The sequence below is a fragment of the Thalassophryne amazonica genome, chromosome 14, assembly GCF_902500255.1.
Source record: "Thalassophryne amazonica chromosome 14, fThaAma1.1, whole genome shotgun sequence".
In the NCBI taxonomy this organism is placed as follows: domain Eukaryota; kingdom Metazoa; phylum Chordata; class Actinopteri; order Batrachoidiformes; family Batrachoididae; genus Thalassophryne; species Thalassophryne amazonica.
The window spans coordinates 72,234,231-72,259,247 of NC_047116.1; the positions used below are offsets into that span (position 1 = coordinate 72,234,231).

The 25,017-nt window shown below is 42.2% G+C and overlaps 1 protein-coding gene across 1 annotated transcript in view; it reads left to right on the forward strand.

Annotated features, from left to right (window-relative positions):
* Nucleotides 1-25,017, forward strand: part of adcy5 (adenylate cyclase 5) — a 365,757-nt gene that overhangs the window by 43,195 nt on the left and 297,545 nt on the right. Inside the window, 1 exon segment of the mRNA XM_034185849.1 lies at nt 19,466-19,615. Coding sequence (XP_034041740.1) covers nt 19,466-19,615 — 150 coding nt within the window.

The window sequence follows — 25,017 nt, forward strand, 5'->3', positions numbered from 1 at the left end:
AAGGGACGGGTGGCAACCCTAAGCTGCGCAAGACTAATGTAGAGTGCATGTCCTTTATTTTTTCCTCTTGATGTATGTTTCTGTCAGTGTGTCACAGCACCACTGTAAATGTGAGCGTATAAATGGAGTTATCCCGTAGAGTCTGTGGGAGGCCTTGATCGGTAAAGGACAGCTTGTTCCTGGACCTTTTTGTCTGCTGTGTCATATTTCATCCAGACGAGGGGACGCCTGCTCAATCCTCTGATTTTTCTCTGTAAGTTCAGGGCTTCTGCAGTGACATGGTTTATGTGCTCAGGATATTTGTAGCATTGTTTTACTTCTTTTTCACAAGGCAGTGCCAGCTCTGAGGCCTTACAGTGAAGCTGGAGACTGAATGTTTTCACCTCCTCTGACATTAAATGTGGGCGTGCGTGTGTGCAAACAGATTTCAACAAGTTGACATTTTCTTCATTTAGTTGTGGTCAAAGTGTGTCCTGTCCCATTATTGAATATGAATTTGTCTCCTGTTTTCCAGCTAACGGTAAAGAGGAGTAGAATGTTGAGATGAAAGGTGCCACATGCTGTCAATTTCCTTGTGTTGAAAAGCAGGTTCTACATTCCGAAAGATGTTGGAGGAAAAAAAAATCCTTTTTGGCCTTTTTTTGAAGTACAGGATTAAAAATTGAACATGCTTTTATTCCTTTTGTGTTCCATGGTGGTCTTGTCTTTCTTCAAAGGTGTGACTCACAAAGTGACCTTTTAGGTTGCAGTAGTTCAGAAACTCTAGTGTCACCTCAGGGCCACTTGAAAGCATGTGGAGTGTGTTGATATGTTAAAATACACTGGAGAAATGTTCATAGTGTGTTCAAAGTGCTATATCTAGGGGGGGGGGGGGAATATATATATATATATACACTCAACAAAAATATAAATGCAACACTCCCATTTTGTATGAAATGAACTCAAAGATCTAAAACTTTTTCCACATACACAATATCACCATTTCCCTCAAATATTGTTCACAAACCAGTCTGTGATAGTAAGCACTTCTCCTTTGCTGAGATAATCAATCAATCAATCAACTTTTTTCTTGTATAGCGCCAAATCACAACAAACAGTTGCCCCAAGGCGCTCCACATTGCAAGGCAAGGCCATACAATAATTATGAAACAGTCTACGTCTAAAGCAACATAACCAAGGGATGGTCCAGGGTCACCCGATCCAGCACTAACTATAAGCCTTAGCGAAAAGGAAAGTTTTAAGCCTAATCTTAAAAGTAGAGAGGGTATCTGTCTCCCTGATCTGAATTGGGAGCTGGTTCCACAGGAGAGGAGCCTGAAAGCTGAAGGCTCTGCCTCCCATTCTACTCTTACAAACCCTAGGAACTACAAGTAAGCCCGCAGTCTGAGAGCGAAGCGCTCTAATGGGGTAATATGGTACTATGAGGTCCCTAAGATAAGATGGGACCTGATTATTCAAAACCTTATAAGTAAGAAGAAGAATTTTAAATTCTATTCTAGCATTAACAGGAAGCCAATGAAGGGAGGCCAACACGGGTGAGATATGCTCTCTCCTGCTAGTCCCCGTCAGTACTCTAGCTGCAGCATTCTGAACCAACTGAAGGCTTTTTAGGGAACTTTTAGGACAACCTGATAATAATGAATTACAATAGTCCAGCCTAGAGGAAACAAATGCATGAATTAGTTTTTCAGCATCACTCTGAGACAAGACCTTTCTGATTTTAGAGATATTGCGTAAATGCAAAAAGGCAGTCCTACATATTTGTTTAATATGCGCTTTGAATGACATATCCTGATCAAAAATAACTCCAAGATTTCTCACAGTATTACCAGAGATCAGGGAAATGCCATCCAGAGTAACGATCTGGTTAGACACCATGCTTCTAAGATTTGTGGGGCCAAGTACAATAACTTCAGTTTTATCTGAGTTTAAAAGCAGGAAATTAGAGGTCATCCATGTCTTTATGTCTGTAAGACAATCCTGCAGTTTAGCTAATTGGTGCGTATCCTCTGGCTTCATGGATAGATAAAGCTGGGTATCATCTGCGTAACAATGAAAATTTAAGCAATACCGTCTAATAATACTGCCCAAGGGAAGCATGTATAAAGTGAATAAAATTGGTCCTAGCACAGAACCTTGTGGAACTCCATAATTAACTTTAGTCTGTGAAGAAGATTCCCCATTTACATGAACAAACTGTAATCTATTAGACAAATATGATTCAAACCACCGCAGCGCAATGCCTTTAATACCTATCACATGCTCTAATCTCTGTAATAAAATTTTATGGTCAACAGTATCAAAAGCAGCACTGAGGTCCAACAGAACAAGCACAGAGATAAGTCCACTGTCCGAAGCCATAAGAAGATCATTTGTAACCTTCACTAATGCTGTTTCTGTACTATGATGAATTCTAAAACCTGACTGAAACTCTTCAAATAGACCATTCCTCTGCAGGTGATCAGTTAGCTGTTTTACAACTACCCTCTCAAGAATCTTTGAGAGAAAAGGAAGGTTGGAGATTGGCCTATAATTAGCTAAGATAGCTGGGTCAAGTGATGGCTTTTTAAGTAATGGTTTAATTACTGCCACCTTAAAGGCCTGTGGTACATAACCAACTAACAAAGATAGATTGATCATATTTAAGATTGAAGCATTAAATAATGGTAGGACTTCCTTGAGCAGCCTGGCAGGAATGGGGTCTAATAAGCATGTTGATGGTTTGGATGAAGTAACTAATGAAAATAACTCAGACAGAACAATCGGAGAGAAAGAGTCTAACCAAATACCGGCATCACTGAAAGCAGCCAAAGATAACGATACATCTTTGGGATGGTTATGAGTAATTTTTTCTCTAATAGTCAAAATTTTGTTAGCAAAGAAAGTCATGAAGTCATTACTAGTTAAAGTTAATGGAATACTCAGCTCAATAGAGCTCTGACTCTTTGTCAGCCTGGCTACAGTGCTGAAAAGAAACCTGGGGTTGTTCTTATTTTCTTCAATTAGTGATGAGTAGAAAGATGTCCTAGCTTCACGAAGGGCTTTCTTATAGAGCAACAAACTCTTTTTCCAGGCTAAGTGAAGATCTTCTAAATTAGTGAGACGCCATTTCCTCTCCAACTTACGGGTTATCTGCTTTAAGCTACGAGTTTGTGAGTTATATCACGGAGTCAGACACTTCTGATTTAAAGCTCTCTTTTTCAGAGGAGCTACAGCATCCAAAGTTGTCTTCAATGAGGATGTAAAACTATTGACAAGATACTCTAACTCCCTTACAGAGTTTAGGTAGCTACTCTGCTCTGTGTTGGTATATGACATTAGAGAACATAAAGAAGGAATCATATCCTTAAACCTAGTTACAGCGCTTTCTGAAAGACTTCTAGTGTAATGAAACTTATTCCCCACTGCAGGGTAGTCCATCAGGGTAAATGTAAATGTTATTAAAAAATGATCAGACAAAAGGGAGTTTTCAGGGAATACTGTTAAGTCTTCTATTTCCATACCATAAGTCAGAACAAGATCTAAAATATGATTAAAGTGGTGGGTGGACTCATTTACTTTTTGAGCAAAGCCGATAGAGTCTAATAATAGATTAAATGCAGTGTTGAGGCTGTCATTCTCAGCATCTGTGTGGATGTTAAAGTCGCCCACTATAATTATCTTATCTGAGCTAAGCACTAAGTCAGACAAAAGGTCTGAAAATTCACAGAGAAACTCACAGTAACGACCAGGTGGACGATAGATAATAACAAATAAAACTGGTTTTTGGGACTTCCAATTTGGATGGACAAGACTAAGATACAAGCTTTCAAATGAATTAAAGCTCTGTCTAGGTTTTTGATTAATTAATAAGCTGGAATGGAAGATTGCTGCTAATCCTCCGCCCCGGCCCGTGCTACGAGCATTCTGACAGTTAGTGTGACTCGGGGGTGTTGACTCATTTAAACTAACATATTCATCCTGCTGTAACCAAGTTTCTGTTAGGCAGAATAAATCAATACGTTGATCAATTATTATATCATTTACCAACAGGGACTTAGAAGAAAGAGACCTAATGTTTAATAGACCACATTTAACTGTTTTAGTCTGTGGTGCAATTGAAGGTGCTATATTATTTTTTCTTTTTGAATTTTTATGCTTAAATAGATTTTTGCTAGTTATTGGTGGTCTGGGAGCAGGCACCGTCTCTATGGGGATGGGGCAACGAGGGGATGGCAGGGGGAGAGAAGCTGCAGAGAGGTGTATAAGACCACAGCTCTGCCTCCTGGTCCCAACGCTAGACAGTCACAGTTTGGAGGATCCCAAAAAATTGGCCAGATTTCTAGAAATGAGAGCTGCTCCCTCTAAAGTGGGATGGATGCCGTCTCTCCTAACAAGACCAGGTTTTCCCCAGAAGCTTTGCCAATTATCAATGAAGCCCACCTCATTTTTTGGACACCACTCAGACAGCCAGCAATTCAAGGAGAACATGCGGCTAAACATGTCACTCCCGGTCTGATTGGGGAGGGGCCCAGAGAAAACAACAGAGTCCGACATTGTTTTTGCAAAGTTACACACCGATTCAATGTTAATTTTAGTGACCTCCGATTGGCGTAACCGAGTGTCATTACTGCCGACGTGAATTACAATTTTACCAAATTTACGCTTAGCCTTAGCCAGCAATTTCAAATAATCCATCCCACCTCACAGGTGTGCCATATCAAGATGCTGATTAGACACCATGATTAGTGCACAGGTGTGCCTTAGACTGTCCACAATAAAAAGCCACTGAAAGGTGCAGTTTTGTTTTATTGGGGGGGATACCAGTCAGTATCTGGTGTGACCACCATTTGCCTCATGCAGTGCAACACATCTCCTTCGCATAGAGTTGATCAGGTTGTCAATTGTGGCCTGTGGAATGTTGGTCCACTCCTCTTCAATGGCTGTGCGAAGTTGCTGGATATTGGCAGGAACTGGTACACGCTGTCGTATACGCCGGTCCAGAGCATCCCAAACATGCTCAATGGGTGACATGTCCGGTGAGTATGCCGGCCATGCAAGAACTGGGACATTTTCAGCTTCCAAGAATTATGTACAGATCCTTGCAACATGGGGCCGTGCATTATCCTGCTGCAACATGAGGTAATGTTCTTGGATGTATGGCACAACAATGGGCCTCAGGATCTCGTCATGGTATCTCTGTGCATTCGAAATGCCATCAATAAAATGCACCTGTGTTCTTCGTCCATAACAGACGCCTGCCCATACCATAACCCCACCGCCACCATGGGCCACTCGATCCACAACATTGACATCAGAAAACCGCTCACCCACACGACGCCACACACACTGTCTGCCATCTGCCCTGAACAGTGTGAACCGGGATTCATCCGTGAAGAGAACACCTCTCCAGCGTGCCAAACGCCAGCAAATGCGAGCATTTGCCCACTCAAGTCGGTTACGACGACGAACTGGAGTCAGGTCGAGACCCCGATGAGGATGACGAGCATGCAGATGAGCTTCCCTGAGACGGTTTCTGACAGTTTGTGCAGAAATTCTTTGGTTATGCAAACCAATTGTTTCAGCAGCTGTCCGAGTGGCTGGTCTCAGACGATCTTGGAGGTGAACATGCTGGATGTGGAGGTCCTGGGCTGGTGTGGTTACACGTGGTCTGCGGTTGTGAGGCTGGTTGGATGTACTGCCAAATTCTCTGAAACGCCTTTGGAGATGACTTATGGTAGAGAAATGAACATTCAATACACGAGCAACAGCTCTGGTTGACATTCCTGCTGTCAGCATGCCAATTGCACGCTCCCTCAAATCTTGCGACATCTGTGGCATTGTGCTGTGTGATAAAACTGCACCTTTCAGAGTGGCCTTTTATTGTGGGCAGTCTAAGGCACACCTGTGCACTAATCATGGTGTCTAATCAGCATCTTGATATGGCACACCTGTGAGGTGGGATGGATTATCTCGGCAAAGGAGAAGTGCTCACTATCACAGATTTAGACTGGTTTGTGAACAATATTTGACGGAAATGGTGATATTGTGTGTGTGGAAAAAGTTTTAGATCTTTGAGTTCATCTCATACAAAATGGGAGCAAAACCAAAAGTGTTGCGTTTATATTTTTGTTGAGTGTATATATATTTATACCACGGTCAGTGAGAATTCCATGTCTAACTGGCGTGCATTGTTTTCGTGTATACGCACACGTAGTTTGGCGAGTTAAATCACTGTAATAATCACTCCGCTCTGGTCGTCACCATAGCAACGCACCAAACAGTTGGCGCAGATCAGCTGTGTTTTGACAAGTGAATGACAGAAACGCGATAAAACCTGGATTTCCAAGTGAATTTTAATATTGTTGGCCAAAATAAAACATTTGAGGAATGGAAAGAGGAGAACAGACAAGAAGAACAGCAAAAGCAACGGCGTAAAGATTTAACATCGGACGAACTGGACAAGATTGAAGACGGGAAAGAAGGAGAGAACGGTTCTATCCTTGCGGGCGGCTGAGCGCGCCTCATCAAAACAGCAACAGCGAGTGTAGTTTCTGGACCTGTTTGACAGAGTTTGTCACAGCGCGACACATCAGAGAGAGAGAGGAGGGGCGGTGTGAGTGGCCCGCTGCGGCGCGAGCCCACAGACTTGGTAAGTGCTCAGAGACAAAACATAAAATAGTCCCAAATACTCGCACATTTTTATCAAGTTCTGTTAACTTAAATAAATATTTGTTTGTTAGCTCACTGTGTGGGACCGTGGTATAAGCGGATTAAACAACGAGAAGCCGTGCATTACACGGTTTTAATGCACTTCGCGGAGTAGTGTTTCAGACTCCGCGTCGTGCATTAAAACCGTGTAATGCACGGCTTCTTGTTGTTTAATCCTTACATATATATCATTTGGTTAAATTGATTTACTTGTCATGTGGCAAGTAGATCTGGCCCCCAACTTGCCCGGGATGACAAGTGACCTCTAGAGCAAAGTGTATAGCCCTGAGTAGTATTTCTGTATTATAATAGCCACACTCTGTGTGAGCGTGTGCGTGTATATGGCTTCATGGCGAAACGGGAGAGCTGACATTTGCCGTTTGGAATACTTATGTATTTTGGGTCAAGGATGAACGCTGCGAAAACAGAAAGTTGATTGGACAAATATTTGATGAGAATTTAGCAATTTTACCTAACCAGCAAACAATGGACATTGTGCTGCAGTTCTCCATGGAAGTTTGGGGTTTTGAGGTTTTAAATGTTATTGTGGTTCATTTTAGTTTAGCAGTGTTGCAGTGTAGCAGTATCCGGTTGTTAAGTGTGATGTGACGCATCATGTGATTTTCAACTTCCGGCTCCAAACAAAAAAGGTGCGCTGTCATTAACATTGAGAACTGCAGAGACACTCTGATCAGGCTGCACTTACACCGCTGCACACGGACAACAACATCAACATCGCAACATAAAACTCTTTGTATATTGTGCCTAAAACTCTCCTGGATATATTATCTGGGTTTTTAGACGTTGTTACTGTGTTTGTTTTGTGTAAAAATGTCAGACGCTCAGGTCGTTTCTCCATTATTTTCAATGGGAGTTTCTGCGAGCTGCGATCGCTTCCTGTTCATGTCGTTTGAATTGGGAAAGTGAAGTACACGGACCCACGCCAGGGGGCGTAAATGAACGGCCAATAGGAAGTCCGAATAAATAATTTATTCTGCAAAAATGCACAAACAACCAAATATGCTTTTAGTCTGTCAGTCACAAAACTCAGTGACGCGTGGGCAGACCCGAGGGTAGGAGACGCCTAACCAGAGAAGAGCCGGGACCCACGAGGTTCCACCGCCAAGGGAGACCTGCAACACAAAATGGACACAAGTCCTGCTCACAGGCTGGCTATCAGAGACAGGACATGTTCACATCCAACTCAGTCACACTCCCCAGACATCTCACATCACTACATATTCAGTCCCTGATTGGCCATCGTGGCGCGACAAGACGAAAAATTTCAGATTTTTCAACTTGGGGACGAGGGCAACGCGATGCAATATTGTGCCACAAACACGGCAACCGCTCAAAATTGCTTCACTCGCGTCACTTCATTCGTGTCTGTCGCGCTGCGCGGCTTGGCGCCAAAACGCGCCCTTCCATAGGGATTACATGGCAATCTGTTGCTGCTGTCGCTCACGTCACGCCTGGTGTGAACGTGGCATTAAACGTAAGAAACAAATTAGAAGACAGTTTATAATTCTCAAAACTAAGCAGATGAAGCTTTTCTAGAATCCCGCAGTGGTGATATTGCATAGATTTTTTATCTTGCATTTTTATGGTTTGTTTATACAGAGATTCCAGTGGCTTAATAGTTGTTTCTCCAGCCTGCCCCCAACATGTGATACAATATGACAAATGAGAAAAAATTCATAGCATGCACAAAGGCTTTTGCAGCGTCCATTGAGAGACAGCCTCTAATATGTCTAAAATGTATCAGATTATATCTGATGGTTTTGGCCATTTTTTTTCATATGTGACTTAAAATTAAGATTTGAATCAGTTACTACTCCAAGATATTTAAACTCCCTCACAATGTCATTCCTCTCAGCTTTTAGAATGATTTCATCACTCACACACTGGTTGGTTTTAGAAAAGAAGATTCCTTTTGTCTTACGTACAGTAGTGTTCAGAATAATAGTAGTGCTATGTGACTAAAAAGATTAATCCAGGTTTTGAGTACATTTCTTATTGTTACATGGGAAACAAGGTGCCAGTAGATTAAGTAGATTCTCACAAATCCAAGAAGACCAAGCATTCATGATATGCACACTCTTAAGGCTATGAAATTGGGCTATTAGTAAAAAAAAAAAAGTAGAAAAGGGGATGTTCACAATAGTAGTGTGGCATTTGGTCAGTGAGTTCATCAGTTTTGTGGAACAAACGGGTGTGAATCAGGTGTCCCCTATTTAAGGATGAAGCCAGCACCTGTTGAACATGCTATTCTCTTTGAAAGCCTGAGGAAAATGGGACGTTCAAGACATTGTTCAGAAGAACAGCGTAGTTTGATTAAAAAGTTGATTGGAGAGGGGAAAACTTATACGCAGGTGCAAAAAATTATAGGCTGTTCATCTACAATGATCTCCAATGCTTTAAAATGGACAAAAAAGAAAAAGAAAAACTGAGACGCATGGAAGAAAACAGAAAACAACTATCAAAATGGATAGAAGAATAACCAGAATGGTAAAGGCTCACCCATTGATCAGCTCCAGGATGATCAAAGACAGTCTGGAGTTACCTGTAAGTGATGTGACAGAAGACTCCTGTGTGAAGCGAATTTATTTGCAAGAATTCCCCGCAAAGTCCCTCTGTTAAATAAAAGACATGTGCTGAAGAGGTTACAATTTGCCAAAGAACACATCAACTGGCCTAAAGAGAAATGGAGGAACATTTTGTGGACTGATGAGAGTAAAATTGTTCTTTTTTGGTCCAAGGGCCGCAGGCAGTTTGTGAGACGACCCCCAAACTCTGAATTCAAGCCACAGTTCACAGTGAAGACAGTGAAGCATGGTGGTGCAAGCATCATGATATGGGCATGTTTCTCCTACTATGGTGTTGGGCCTATATATCGCATACCAGGTATCATGGATTAGTTTGGATATGTCAAAATACTTGAAGAGTTCATGTTGCCTTATGCTGAAGAGGACATGCCCTTCAAATGGGTGTTTCAACAAGCCAATGACCCCAAGCACACTAGTAAACCAGCAAAATCTTGGTTCCAAACCAACAGACCTCGTATATATAAAATCAGTCCTGCAATATATATTTTGCAGGACTGATTATATTTGATTATATGATTATATGATGATTATATTTTGCAGGACTTGTACTATGTAACATACAGTGAAATTCACAATAAATGACAGCCTTTATGTAAACTATAAGAATTATACTTCTGCTAAATAAAACACTCTGATATAAAAGTCTCAAATATTATAACACATAACGTTATTGGTATCTGGAATAAATGAAGAATAGCAATGTATAGTTAACTTCCTGCAAAAAAAAAGAATGCAAGTCCCAAAGATGATACAGCATAATTTTATTGTGATCAAGTATTAAGTCCACCTAAATGAAACATTATTTTATTCAAAGGAAAACAATAACTTCTGAAAACTGACATTTAATCTACTGCTATATAAATCACTATGAAGTTCAAGTGTCAAAGATGATAACACCTAAATTTATTATTATCGTGAAGTACTGCTCCTCAATTTTCCAGCAAAATAAAAAAAAATGTGGAATGCAAGTCTCAAAGATGATAACACAGAACTTTATTACTATCACAGAGTACTGATGACTGGTAATATGTACTTAATTGTCCTGCAAAAGAAAAGACTGTGAAATGCAAAGGAAATGATGAACTTGTGAAAACTTTGAGAAAAATCCTGCAAAAGAAAACACTGTGAAATGCAAATGATGTTTTGGAGAACGAATCTGGCTCTCGCCGTCTCCTCCTCCTCCTGTCTGGGCAACTCTATGGCACAGAGACCAACTAAACATGCAATCACAAAGTTCTGCTGTGGACTCATCTGGATGTTGAGGAGCAATCTGGAGCAATCTGAACTGTTCAGCAGCAGATGGATGAATATGGGGGTGGGGGGGTGGGGAGACAATTTGCCTGATTCATAACATTCCTGACAAATTTGTGACAGAACGTAATGGTGCACTGTTATGCGCAGCAGTGTGAGACAATTTTTTTGACTGTAATGCTTCGTGATAATTTGCCAGAAACACGTGCCATTAATCGTAACATGTGGTAAGAGGTCACAGATGTACCTGATGCCTCTGCCCCAAATCATCACATTTGTGATTGGCAGCCAACAACGGATACTTAGTGGCATTTGTGACGTGTCATCATTATTTGTAAACGCACCATAACCAAGACTAGGAATACAACCATATACCATTGTACACCAGCCTAGACAGGGACTACTCCAAATCTGCGCGATACACATCACAATGCAACTGTATGCAAGCCCGGTGTGAAAGGGGCTTTAGTAAATCACCTACAAACTGTCTCCACCCCAACGCTCAAAAGGTGGGATAGCCCACACAATTTATCACTCTGATATCTTAGTAAATTATGCCCATAGTGTTTTAGTTATGAGGGAACTTCATAAATCACCCCTTTATCGAGTTGTATTTCATCATCATTTATAAGATGTGGATGTAAATTTTCCCAAAATGAATCTGAAGGCTTGTTCTTCTGTCTTATGTCTGCAACAATCTGTGGTAACTAAAATAAAATGTGTTTCTGAATATTTATGGACTTTGACAGGAGTCTGTGGTGGAACAATATCTTTTTAACTCATGATACAGAGAATTAAAGAGAATTCAAACAGAAATGTGTTTAAGAATCTGTAATGAATGCATCTTTTGCAAAAGGGATCCTGTTGGGAAATGAAAGCTATGATCAAGTGTCTATGATAGACTGGCATCCTGTCCACAGTCTACTCTACCTCATGCTCTGTGACTGCTAGGACAGGCTCTGGCTCCCCCTCTCCCCCCATGACTCTTCATCAGATTACAGATTACACTGTTGGCTTCTGATAACTGTTTGTTGTGATTTGGCGCTATATAAATAAAATTGATTTGATTTGATTTCATTTGATAAACCAGTTTCACTTTAAGCGCTGCAGGGGCTGCTGGGTAAATTCAAGGATCACAAACACAAAGAACACATGAAAAATGAATAAATAAAAAATAAAACCCCAAACACTGTCATCATCTTTCAAAAGCAGTAAAACAGTATTAGAAGTCACAGTTTATCTCGGTATTGACCGTCATTTATGACCTAAAAGCTTCTGCTTTTTTCACCTGCGAATTAAACAACTGAAATACGTTCATTAATGCATTGATTGGCAGAGTAGAATACACGTAGTAAATATACATTTTTACCTGTTAGTTTCAGTGGGATTCATCTGAAAAATAATCGTCCTGAGATTATCCAAAACAGTCTAAGTGATGAAGAAACGTCCCTCTGTACACAGCTGTGCCGTGAGAGCTCCTCTCTCTCACCAAGTCTTGGCAATACCTTCAGCCAAAAAGAAATAAAATAATGTTAAATTAGTCCATTTTGTTTTTGTGTCGAGTGGACGATAACACTTCTTCTTTCGGATCCAGTGGTGGACGGCACCAGCTTAAGGTGCATTTACCGCCACCTACGGGGCTGGTGAGTGATCGCTGAGATTTTACAAAACCTTAACTCCTGGCAGCCATAGTCATTTGTTTAGATGCGATGAAGTAATCCAGTGTCCTTTAGATATTTAAATAATTCTTTTTGCACGATATATGATGGGTTTTGCAGCAGATTTCTAAGGGACAAGGGACGGAAACACTAACATCCAAAGTGAACCTGAACTACACTACCCACAGTGCTCCCCTGCGTTGACCAGTCAATCATGTTTTGCGTTTAATGATATCAGCAAGCGACAGCCAGCCGTTTTTGACTGTTAACCCTCTGGGGCCGACGCCGTTGTATATGACGGCTGAGACCAAGTTTTACTAAATTATAAATAACTTTTTAATGGTATAACATAGAAACGTTTTTTGCTGAAACGTTAACTCTGCGGACTTTCAAGCCAGCCGTCCACCATCTTTGTAGTCCTCATAGAAGCTGTGTGATGACGTGCACAATGTGAGTGTCCAATTGGTTTACTGTCACATGGTTTTCCAAAATCCAATCGTAGGGCAGATTCACCTCCAGTGATAAACCAAAGATTGTTTTTAGGAGTGATGTGTTACTAGTTGGCCTGTTTGAATAGCCCCCTGGCTGCTGGCTCCAGTGCGCCCTGCACCATTATGCACAGCGAACTGTGAAAGTGAGCAGATGGAGGGCCTCTGATGACAATCTCACGTGCTCAAACAAAGAGTGTGTGAGTATCAGGATTGCTCCACTAGTTTGCCTGTGAATGTTATTGGATAAGCCTGTGGCAAGCTCTCTCGCTCCAGCGTAAAGCACTGTTTACCATATCAATGGAGCGAGGGGGAGGGGCCATGGCTTTGAAGTGTGAAAGCTGCTTTCAGAGCAGGAGAGAACACACACACACAATCAGTTTAGAAGTAGAAGTTTGTGATGTGACCTTTGTGCTGACAGAAATTGCTTTGAGATGAAGACAAACAAAACGTATAGACCATTTTGTATATATTGTTCAAAATGTGCATTTGTGTTTATTGCTTGAACCTTTTTGTTGTACAGTCTTTCACACAATACCTCAAATTACCTTTATAAAGTGTCAAAACAGTTGTTTATTATAGTTTGCTGGGTGTTTTGAATAAACGTGTGTGGAAAATTGTTGCGGTAATGCCAATCAATCTGAATAGAACCCCCAAAAAATGCAGGTCAGTCAGGACTCAAAAGTGAAGTCAAAAAACAACAATATTTATTCATCCAAAAAACAAGGGTGAAACACAAAAACCAAGGAGGTTACAAGTCCAACAAAAATACAATTCCAACCTCTCAGGTTAAAGGGAATTAGGAAGGTGACAGAAGCATTTAAAAATACAAAACAAGAAGGACCAAAAATTCTTAACCAAATACAACTCGATAGAACCACTGTCAACACTGGAGAGGGGTAACAAACCACAATGAGCCCGCAAAACAAAGAGGACAAGGGTGTGGTTTAAATACACAAGCACATAACTGCACAGGTGTGGTAATCACAGGTAATTGGAAACGTGTGACATCAAAGTTGGCTGCAACAAGTAGTAATAAAAGAACAAAACACAAGATGGCGACAGAAAAGAACTAACATAAGCAAAGGTGACTGAAGCATGAACTGCACAAATGACTAGTGAATCTACAACATAAAAACTAAGACTTAAACAGCAAGGTGATCAAACTCAGAGACGAAAGAAATAACCACAAACAACCAGACAGACTCAACACAAAAATTCAAAGACATGATCACAGAAAAGAGAGTGACAAATACTGCAAACTAGAAAGCAACAGGGTGTTTTATCACAAATGAAGGAGACAGACAAAAAGAGACATCACATGCAACAGACTGGGGAGAATTTAGATGACAACTGACAGAACAGACCTAACCACAACTTGACACACCAGATATGGTTAAGGGTGGAGACAACGTGTACAACACAGCAGGGAGGTGAAAGCACTCAAGGGAGGATACCTGACAGACACCAACAGCTGAGACAAAACATCCAATAAGCAAAAAGGAAATATATAAATAAGATTCAAAGCTAAACAGAATTCACAAAACCCCCAGAATGAACAGGACAGTAACAGAACCCCCCCCCCCCCCCCCCCCCCACAAGAGCTGACTCCCGACAGCTCAAAAACAACCCCGGCCAAAAACCACAGGAGAAAAACAGAAAAACCAGGGACAAAAAAACAGAAAACCAAAACAGGTACACAAGAAAAAACCAAGACACAGAAAACCGCAGGAGGAAAGCACTAAGAAAGCCATGAGACAGAAATGAATTAAACAGACCAAAAAATCTGGCCCCCATAGAAAGTGGGAGCGAACGGAGTGCCGGGCAGCTGGCCAAAGCAGGACGCTGAAGTTGACGACTGGCCCAGGTGCTGATGGAGGGATCTGGTGAAGATCGGCATGGGGACGCTTGGCCGGGGACGAAACACAAGAGGAACTGGGTTCCGGCTCTTTGGCCGGCAGGAGTTCATAGACGAAGAGGCTGAGCGTGTACTTGGCTGACCGAAGGTACAGGAGGAAGCAGATGGGTGAACGTGCAGCATTCGGGCATCCTCTTCTGTGCTTAGGACAGAGGCGTCCAGCCCCACTCCACTGCTGCATACCGAAGTGGGGACATCCAGCCCCGCCCCACCATCATCCTCTGAAGTGGAGAACAAATGCTCTGGGATGACAGCAGATGTTGCGAGAACTGACAGCTCCTTTGAGATGTTGGACGTGGTGGATGCTGAAAACACTTCAATTTCCACCTCCGCTGTGTCGTCCTCGGATGCTGGAGCTGATGGTTCCCGGTGACGTCATCAAATGCGACAGCTGACAGCACCTTGGCGACCTCCTCCTCTGCATCGTCTTTGGAGGCTGGCACCTCTGTTCTGATCATGGCTGCCTTGGGGTGGCTTAGCACTGTTGTGCTGCTCTCTGCTACTGTGACAAACGGGTTTATGGTGCCATTCCCAGGCATGGAGGCGGACCGCTCCTCTGTGCCGTCATCAGGTGCTGGAACAAGATGTTCCTCTGTGACGTCATTAGGAAGAAGGCTGTCAGGGCCTGTGGCGTTACTGTCATTCATGGAGGTGGACAGCTCCTCTGTGACATCATCAGGTTCTGGAGCAAGTTGCTCTCCAGCGACACCATTGAGAAGGAGACTGGCCTTGTTTGCCGACTCCTGTTCCAGCCTGTAACATAAGGCACAGTGATTAACATGACCCCCCTCCCACCTGGAGCCGAGAGTCAGTCCAGTACAGGTGCACAGGGGCTCCGGCAGGACAGGTTCCACTGATGGCGCTGACGGGTGGATGGTGGCCCCTGTGCCGTCCTCCAGTTCATGAGACAGCTCCGATGCTGGGGTCGGCAATTCCATGGAGATGTCCGCTGAAACTGTGCAGACTGCCTCAGTCACCACTGCCAGTTTGGAACTGCAACAAAAAATAGAGACGTTACTGTCCCCCACATCCACCCCATAGTCCCCAGACTGCTCAGTTGGGGAGTTTGAACTCTTGTTCAGGTTTGGCATTGATGAGAGGTCCGAAGCCTCCGTAGCTCGCCGATGATCCTCCCGGGACCGACGTTTCCTCATCCTTTTCCCAGCTCCACCCATGCCACCATGGTGGCGACTGTGGAGGATTAGCTGGTTTCTGAGGTTGGCTGTGATGGAGTGGGAGACCTTGTTGGCAGTGAAGGGGTTAAAATTTCAGAACTCAGATCTAGCTGGAATGCTAGAATGAGGACTGTCTGGAGGAAGGGTAATGATAGTGTGCAGATTATGCAAGGCCTGTCTGAGGGCTGTGAGAGCAATAGTTCTGGAGACCACTTCATGAAAAATGGCCGGTGACTGTAATTTTATCAGTAGTTTATTTATAGTGATGGAAAGGGAATGCAGAGCTGAGTTGGATTCTGCTAAACTCTGAACAGAAGAGAGGATATCCTGAGTGGATTTAATGAAGCTGTGCAGATCTGCTATATCAGGAACAGAGGGTGTGTCTGTTGGAGGTGTAGGCATGGCCGGGGTGGAAGGCTGGACTTCAGAGATACGGAGGTCTGATTCAAAAAAGCCCTCTTTTTCTTGGGGTTGGAACAACAATGAAAAGAATTAAAACAAAGGCGGAATTGTTCACCGAATCTTTTGAAGGTCACCAGATCAGGAAAACTGCCTGCAAGGTTCTGTTTTGGCAGGCTCATTTCTGTTGTGGTAATGCCAATCAATCTGAATAGAACCCCAAAAAATGCAGGTCAGTGAGGACTCAAAAGTGAAGTAAAAAAACAACATTTATTCATCCAAAAAACAAGGGTGAAACACAAAAACCAAGGAGGTGACAAGTCCAACAAAAATACAATTCCAACCTCTCAGGTTAAAGGGAATTAGGAACGTGACAGAAGCATTCAAAAATACAAAACAAGGACCAAAAACTCTTAACCAAATACTCACAACTCGATAGAACCACTGGCAACACAGGAAAGAGGTAACAAACCACAATGAGCCCGCAAAACAAAGAAGACAAGGGTGTGGTTTAAATACACAAACACATAACTGCACAGGTGTGGTAGTCACAGGTAATTGGAAACATGTGTGACATCAAAGTTGGCTTCAACAAGTAGTAATAAAAGAACAAAACACAAGATGGCGACAGAAAAGAACTAACATAAGCAAAGGTGACTAAAGCATGAACTGCACAAATGACTAGTGAATCTACAACATAAAAACTAAGACCTAAACAGCAAGGTGATCACACTCAGAGACAAAAGAAATAACCACTAACAACCAGACAGACTCAACACAAAAATTCAAAGACATGATCACAGAAAAAAGAGTGTGACAAATACTGCAAAGTAGAAAGCAACAGGGTGTTTTATCACAAATGAAGGAGACAGACAAAAAGAGACATCACATGCAACAGACTGGGGAGAATTTAGATGACATTGACAGAACAGACCTAACCACAACTTGACACACCAGATAAGGTTAATGGCCCAGTCACACGGCACACGACGATTCCTGAACGAAGGGAAAAAGTAAAAAACGTCACAATTCGTTGAGAAAAGGTGGACGAAAGAGCTTTTATCACAGAACAGTCTGCGAAGCAAGAGCGCAAAAGGGACGAAAGAGGAACTTAACAAAACCGAAGCTCACGATCTCGACGAAACGCGCCTGGAGCCACAGCTGCAGCAGTGTGTTTCTGCTCCAGGAATCGGCGCTGGGACGGCGCTCATAGCACCTGAGTCCTGGAGAAACTGCAAACAGAAGCTGTGGAGATCTGTGTGCATGTCGATGGACCACCTGCTCTGGTTCCTTGTCCAGAACAAAAGAGGGATTATCTCCATCATCATCAGAATCCACACTGTCAGTCGACACTCTGCGCACTCCGTCGTGCTCCAATTAAAAAAAAAAAGTGCGCCGTGGTCACTGCTGTATCGCTGAATTATCATATATATTGATTTGTAAAAGAAAACTGTCAAAAGGGAGAATAAATATAAATATATGTGTAAAGATGATTGAATATATCAGAGCAGTAAATTAATCAGTGCGTTTGAACGCGCGCATTGACTCACGTGTGCGGTTATTCAACCAGCTGATCACTGATCCACAACGTGAATTCTTCCTTCCAGAACAGCTCTTTATATCATCATTTTTTATTCATCTACCCGTTGCCACATGTACAGAAGGACTGGATTATCATTCCTACACTCATACTGTTATATTTAATACAACATAATAAGCGCACGCAGCAGCTCCTACTGCCGCTGATGCTGCATTCAAGTACCGTCGGAAATTACACAACTTTTTCGTTGTTTCAAATTCAACAGTTGCTTGTGGCAAAATAATTAATTATATCCACACAAAAGATTAATTCTGGCCTATGTAATGTGCCTGAGCCCATTGAAGCTGCACCCCCACACAGATAAAAAAATCCAAGCAAGCAGGCTGAGTTTGCCCTGTAATTTCCGACGGTACATGAACACAGCAGCAGCCTCAGCGCTCACAAACCGGCTTCTGCACTGTGTGAAAACATTCAGCTGCTCCAACGAAGTCAAATTAAACAATAACGTTACAAAAACAACACAAACGATTAAAAAACGTCAAGAACGACAGCAAAACGAAACACAGACGAACTGAGGTTTTCGTTGCCCTTCGTTCAAATTTTTCAACAGTTTAAAAATCCTGACGAAGCTCCAGCTGCAGGAACGAAGCTGCGCGAAGGCTAAACGATGCCAACAACAGTCAACAAAGGTCCAGATTTCTTGTTTCGTCAGGGCTTCGTCACCCTTCATTAAGTGCCGTGTGACTGGGCCATAAGGGTGGAGACAACGTGTACAACACAGCAGGGAGGTGAAAGCACACAAGGGAGGATATCTGACAGACACCAACAGCTGAGACAAAACATCCAATAAGCAAAAAGGAAATATATAAATAAGATTTAAATCTAAACAGAATTCACAAAAACCCCAGAATGAACAGGACAGTAACAGAAAATTATTTTTTGCTTTACTTTTTCCTTCCTTATTTCTAATTGTAAACCTTTATTACACTAATAAAACACTACTATAGCATATATATTCTGAAAGGCCTTAAAAAAGAGACATAAAACTTGATTGTGGGATGCAGGGAGAGCTGTTAACAGCAATAATAAAACATTTATGCCATGCGAGTGAACTGTCTAAAACATGCCCTCTGACTTTGTTCACTTTACCAGCAAAAAAAAAAAAAAAAAAAATGCTATCGGACTGAAAGTTATTGGAACTTAATTTATCAGAAGATAATTGGTCCGATGATGGTTTTAAATCTTATCTGAAAAGCTAATCCTCTAGCAAAAGCTTCAATAATTATCTGGTATCAGATTAGTTGAACTATGCCCACCACTACTTACCTCAAACAGACACTGTCATACAACCAGGATATGAAGTCAGCGTAAAGATACAAATCCAAATCAAACAGTTGATTCCAGGTTAACAGCCAGTGGCGCCACTGCAAACTTTGGCCGTATGACAGAATATAATCTTGGGCCCCCCAAACCATGATAGTGGACACTCACATTGCTGTAAAACCACAAAAAGAGACTGTCTGCTTTTCCCCATTGTATCATGCCCCGTTAGCATCTTTGGTAGGACTGGGGCTACCTGTGGAACAAACACAGATAGTAATAATAAAAATAATAATGTGAACAATCAAATGCTTAGTAAAAGCCTTTGATGACTCACAAGGAAACTCCAAATTCACGTTATTGTGTTACTGAGGCTGTAATTGCTGCTGTTCTAAATTGTCCTGTTATCATTGTTCACAGATAGTGTCCAATGTTCTCATCTTCTCCTGCACCAACATTGTTGGTGTGTGCACTCACTACCCGGCTGAGGGCTCCCAGAGGCAGGCCTTCCAGGAGACCCGGGAATGCATCCAGGCTCGCCTCCACTCTCAGAGAGAAAACCAGCAACAGGTAAGACTCATAAGACGTTCAACATCAGTGGTCCTGAAGGTCAAATCTCTGCATGTTTTCTGTTTGGCTTCAATTATTGCTTTACTTTTTATTTTAAATAATATTAATCAATTTATTACAACCCCAATTCCAATGAAGTTGTGACGTTGTGTAAAATGTAAATAAAAACAAAATGCTATGATTTGCAAATCCTCTTCAACCTATATTCAATTGAATACACCACAAAGACAAAGATATTTAATGTTCAAACTGATAAACTTTATTTTTGTGCAAATATTTGCTCATTTTGAAATGGATGCCTGCAACACATTTCAAAAAAGTTGGGACAGAGCAACAAAAGACTGGGAAAGTTGATGAATGAATGCTCAAAGAACATCTAATTGGAAACAGGTGAGTGTCATGTTTGGGTATAAAGGGAGCATCCCCAAAAGGCTCAGCCATTCGCCAGCAAAGATGGGGCGAGGATAACCACTTTGTGAACAACTGCGTGAAAAAAATAGTCCAACAGTTTAAGAACAATGTTTCTCAATGTTCAATTGCAAGGAATTTAGGGATTCCATCATCTACAGTCCATAATATAATCAGAAGATTCAGGGAATCTGGAGAACTTTCTACACATAAGCGGCAAGGCCGAAAACCAACATTGAATGCCCATTATCTTCAATCCCTCTGGCAGCACTGCATTAAAAACTGACATCATTATGTAAAGGATCTTACCGCATGGGCTCAGGAACACTTCAGAAAACTATTGTCAGCTAAGACAGTTCGTCGCTACATCTACAAGTGCAAGTTAAAACTCAACCATGCTAAGCAAAAGCCATGCATCAACAACATCCAGAAACGCTGCCACCTTCTCTGGGCCTGAGCTCATTTGAAATGGACAGACGCAAAGTGGAAAAGTGTGCTGTGGTCTGATGAGTCCACGTTTCAAATTGTTTTTGGAAATCAAAGACCATCCAGATTGTTACCAATGCGTAGTTCAAAAGCCAGCATCTGTGATGGTACGGGGGCGTGTTAGTGCCCATGGCATGGGCAACTTCCAGCTTGAAGATTCCTAAGATCTAACCCTGCAAGTATTGTAGACCTTGACAGACATTAAGACTTTGTACAAAGTTTTGTGTTTCCACCAGAGGATTACAGTTCAGTAGAAAAGGACAAGACTACAAAGCCAAGTTGTTTCCCCTCTCTCTTCTGTTCGAGTTTTGGATTATATTTTGGATTTTATTCCCCTTGAATTGGATTTTTGACCTCAGTTTTCTGGATTACAATTTGGACTTTACTCCCCTTTTATTCTGACTTTGGATTATAAATTAAGTTTACCTTGGATTGGATATTCAACAGCAGCATTCTACAATTGATTTACCCTTCCTTTTTCTGATTTTTCTGATTTTTATTTTATTTTATTAATCACTTATCCTTTTGATCCTATGAAAGGTAATTTTAATCTGTAAATCTGTACTTGCTACAACTCTGCAATAAATTTTCCAACTGCAGTTAAAGCATAACTGTGGACCTCAGATTTTTGGAGTCTTCTTCAGGAGTGGTAATTAAATTGGTAAAGTGTGTTCTACATCAACCGCTTCTGTAAGGGTTTTCTGGTTTTATGAAATTAACATATCCCCTGGGATATGTTAATTTCCCCTGGGATATGTTAATTTGTCCCATCCTGCCTATGGCTGATACAGAGACCCAGAGCCATGCATTTGTTTCTTCTAGACGACTACTGCAGTGTTCTATTTTCTGGTTTACCGCAGTACAGCATTAGGGGTCTCCAGTTGGTCCAAAATGCTGCTGCCAGACTCTTAACATGAAGCAGAAAGTTTGACCACATTACAACCATTTTGGCATCTCTTCTTTGGCTTCCTGTGTTTGTGAGGTTGGACTTTAAGGGTCTGCTATTAACTTATAAAATTTTTCACAGACCTAATCAAACCCTATGTACCGGCCCGGGCTGTGCATTCTCGGGGCGCAGGATTACTTTATGTCTCTAGGGTGAATAAAAAGTCTGTGAGCCACAGAGCCTTCTCTTATTGTGCACCTGTTTTGTGGAATGATCTACTTACGTCAATAAAACAGTCACATTCTATAGAGACTTTTAGGTCTAGAACTTTATGCTCCCTCTCATATGGCTAACATACTGGCATAGTATGATATGCTTCCTATCCTTTTAAAGTCATTTTATTTGCAACGAAACAGGTCTCAGTCTCAACTTCATCTAAATTCGGTGTCTCTTAGTGAAACACAGGGCTAGTGGCTCGCGATCACCTTAATCTCTCTGCTTTCATGTCTATTTACTGCTGATGAATTATAAGGTATAGATATATTATACCTATACCTTATACCTAGGTATTTTTGCATTTGCGCAATATCTCTAAAATTAGAAAGGTCTTGTCTCAGAGTGATGCTGAAAACTAATTCATGCATTTATTTCCTCTAGGCTGGACTATTGTAATTCATTATTATCAGATTGTCCTAAAAGTTCCCTGAAAAGCTTTCAGTTAATTCAAAATGCTGCAGCTAGAGTACTGACAGGGACTAGAAGGAGAGAGTATATCTCACCCATATTGGCCTCTCTTCATTGGCTTCCTGTTAATTCTAGAATAGAATTTAAAATTATTCTTCTTACTTACAAGGTTTTGAATAATCAGGTCCCATCTTATCTTAGGGACCTCATAGTACCATATCACCCCAATAGAGCGCTTCGCTCTCAGACTGCAGGCTTACTTGTAGTTCCTAGGGTTTGTAAGAGTAGAATGGGAGGCAGAGCCTTCAGCTTTCAGGCTCCTCTCCTGTGGAACCAGCTCTCAATTCAGATCAGGGAGACAGACACCCTCTCTACTTTTAAAATTAGGCTTAAAACTTTCCTTTTTGCTAAAGCTTATAGTTAGGGCTGGATCAGGTGACCCTGAACCATCCCTTAGTTATGCTGCTATAGACCTAGACTGCTGGGGGGTTCCCATGATGCACTGAGTGTTTCTTTCTCTTTTTGTTCTGTATGCACCACTCTGCATTTAATCATTAGTGATTGATCTCTGCTCTCTTCCACAGCATGTCTTTTTCCTGATTCTCTCCCCTCAGCCCCAACCAGTCCCAGCAGAAGACAGCCCCTCCCTGAGCCTGGTTCTGCTGGAGGTTTCTTCCTGTTAAAAGGGAGTTTTTCCTTCCCACTGTCACCAAGTGCTTGCTCATAGGGGGTCGTTTTGACCATTGGGGTTTTTCTGTAATTATTGTATGGCTTTTGCCTTGCAATATAGAGCGTCTTGGGGCGACTGTTGTGATTTGGCACTATATAAATAAAATTGATTTGATTTGATTTGTCTGAGGTAGGGATGACATCTTATAGGATTGCAGAATTGACAGCTACAAACTGCAGGGTGCCAGACTGTTCATGAGATGCCAGGCCTGAAGCTGGTGCCACACACTGCAGACCGCATTTGGAAACAATGTTGTCTCGGGAACAGGTCCACTGACTGCATGAGGAATACTGGAGGACCCCTGTTTGTGGTGCAAACATCTGCATGGACTTCTCTTCAAATGCATCTTCTTTTCTTTTGTTATGTTGTGTTGTTTGATTTCCTGTTTTCTGTTTCTTCAGCTTTGTGAAACTTTGCAAAAACCTTGTAACTGTTAGAATGGCTTAAGCAGTGGGTCACCCCTTTGCGTCTGGTCTGCTTGCGGTTTCTTCTGCATTGTCATCAGAGGGAGTTTTTTTCGTACCACTGTTGCATGTGTGCTTGCTACAGGGGTTAGACCTTACATGTGTCAAGAGCATTGAGGCAGCTTTGTTGTGATTTGGCTCTAAATAAATGAAATATATTGAAATTGAAATATCAAAGTTAGGGCCCCTTCACACATAACACAAAAGACGCAGAAACCAGAATAAAATCCGGGAACCAAAAACGAAATGGGGAACCGCAAAACATTCCACCTGCTGTTGGGAGGGATGCATGGTCGGACAGGCGTGCACGATGCCGCAGCGACGATTTCATACACGCTCGTGTTCACGCGTACTAACACAGTGCGAACACATGGAAAGTCGCACACACAGCAGCAATAAAACACAACAATTTATAATACTTTCCTGTCATTAAAGAGCAGAGTTAGCCTCCGCCTAGACGTACACCAGGAGGTAATGAAATTACGTGGATTACTGTTCTCCCTTTTATGTTTTACATGAATTACCTAATGCGCTTCTCTCATGAAGACATGAGCCAGACTCTCGTCTCATGAAGAGCCGGCTCTTGTGTCATGAACGCATCAGCCGGCATGGCGTGTCCAGCGTGCAGTGTTCCGCTGGTGACCGCATTGCAGATGTGATATGTATTTTAATTATTACAATGTGGGGAAATCCCACAGTGACACACACCTCGTGGTGATTCTCAGCATGGCATCAGCGTTGTGGTGTGCTGACCCGGTGGTCAGCTGAAGCGATATGTTTTAATTTAATACCATGTGAGGACAGCAAGCTGGCGGCGGCGCTTCACAGTGTAGTTATGCGATGTAATTTTCTACCAGCCACTACAGGTGTTCCCCAGCTGTGACTTGCGAGCACAGATATCTGAACAGATGCATTTCGCAGGGAGACACCCCCCCCTTTGTCCGCGTATGTCGCTGCTATGGGGAAAAAAAAAACAAAAAACATACATCATAAAAAACAGCGCAATTTATTGAATCCCTCTTATCGAGCGGACAATACAAGTATGATCCTTCTGTTCCTCTATAGATGACCCATGGTCATAGATGTACAGTCATGAAATGACATGAATGAAGCAGCGCGTTTATAATGTCCACATCTGCTGGACCGGTGTGTCCAGCTGGCCCTGCGTGCGTGTCCAGCGAGCGGCGTGCCGAGGGAGAGGCACCGTGTCATGTGAACTATAGCTCACGTGGGTGCCGTGACATTCACCAGCTGAGTGTTCGAAGATCAGACAGTCCTTTTCACATGGAGCAGCCTGCTGGTGTGCACGCTGAGTGGCTGCTCCAGCCTGTGGTAAAGCGATACATGTTTTTATGTATTTCCATGTGAGGACAGCAGGCACATGCACGTGCCTCGCATTGTAGAGTTGTAAGGTTGTGTCCATCAAAACATGGTATGTGTTCTCCAGCTGTGACTCGTGGGTCCAGAGATCTCAACAGCTGCTGCTGTTTGGGGCCATGCCCACCTTTCATGCAGTGCACAGAACAAAGTGTCACACTCAGTTTCTGTGTTCTGTGATCATTCGTTTTAGTTATGTGTTATGTAATTGTGCATGTAGTTGTTGTAGTAATTATTTATGTACCTGTCCTGACTGTGGTCTGTGTGTTTGGAGCACATGGCGGACGTGTGACTTGGAATCAGGCAAGAAGATCAATATGTCATGTAGATAGATGAACACGAAGCAGTTTAGGAAGTCCCGAAGGAC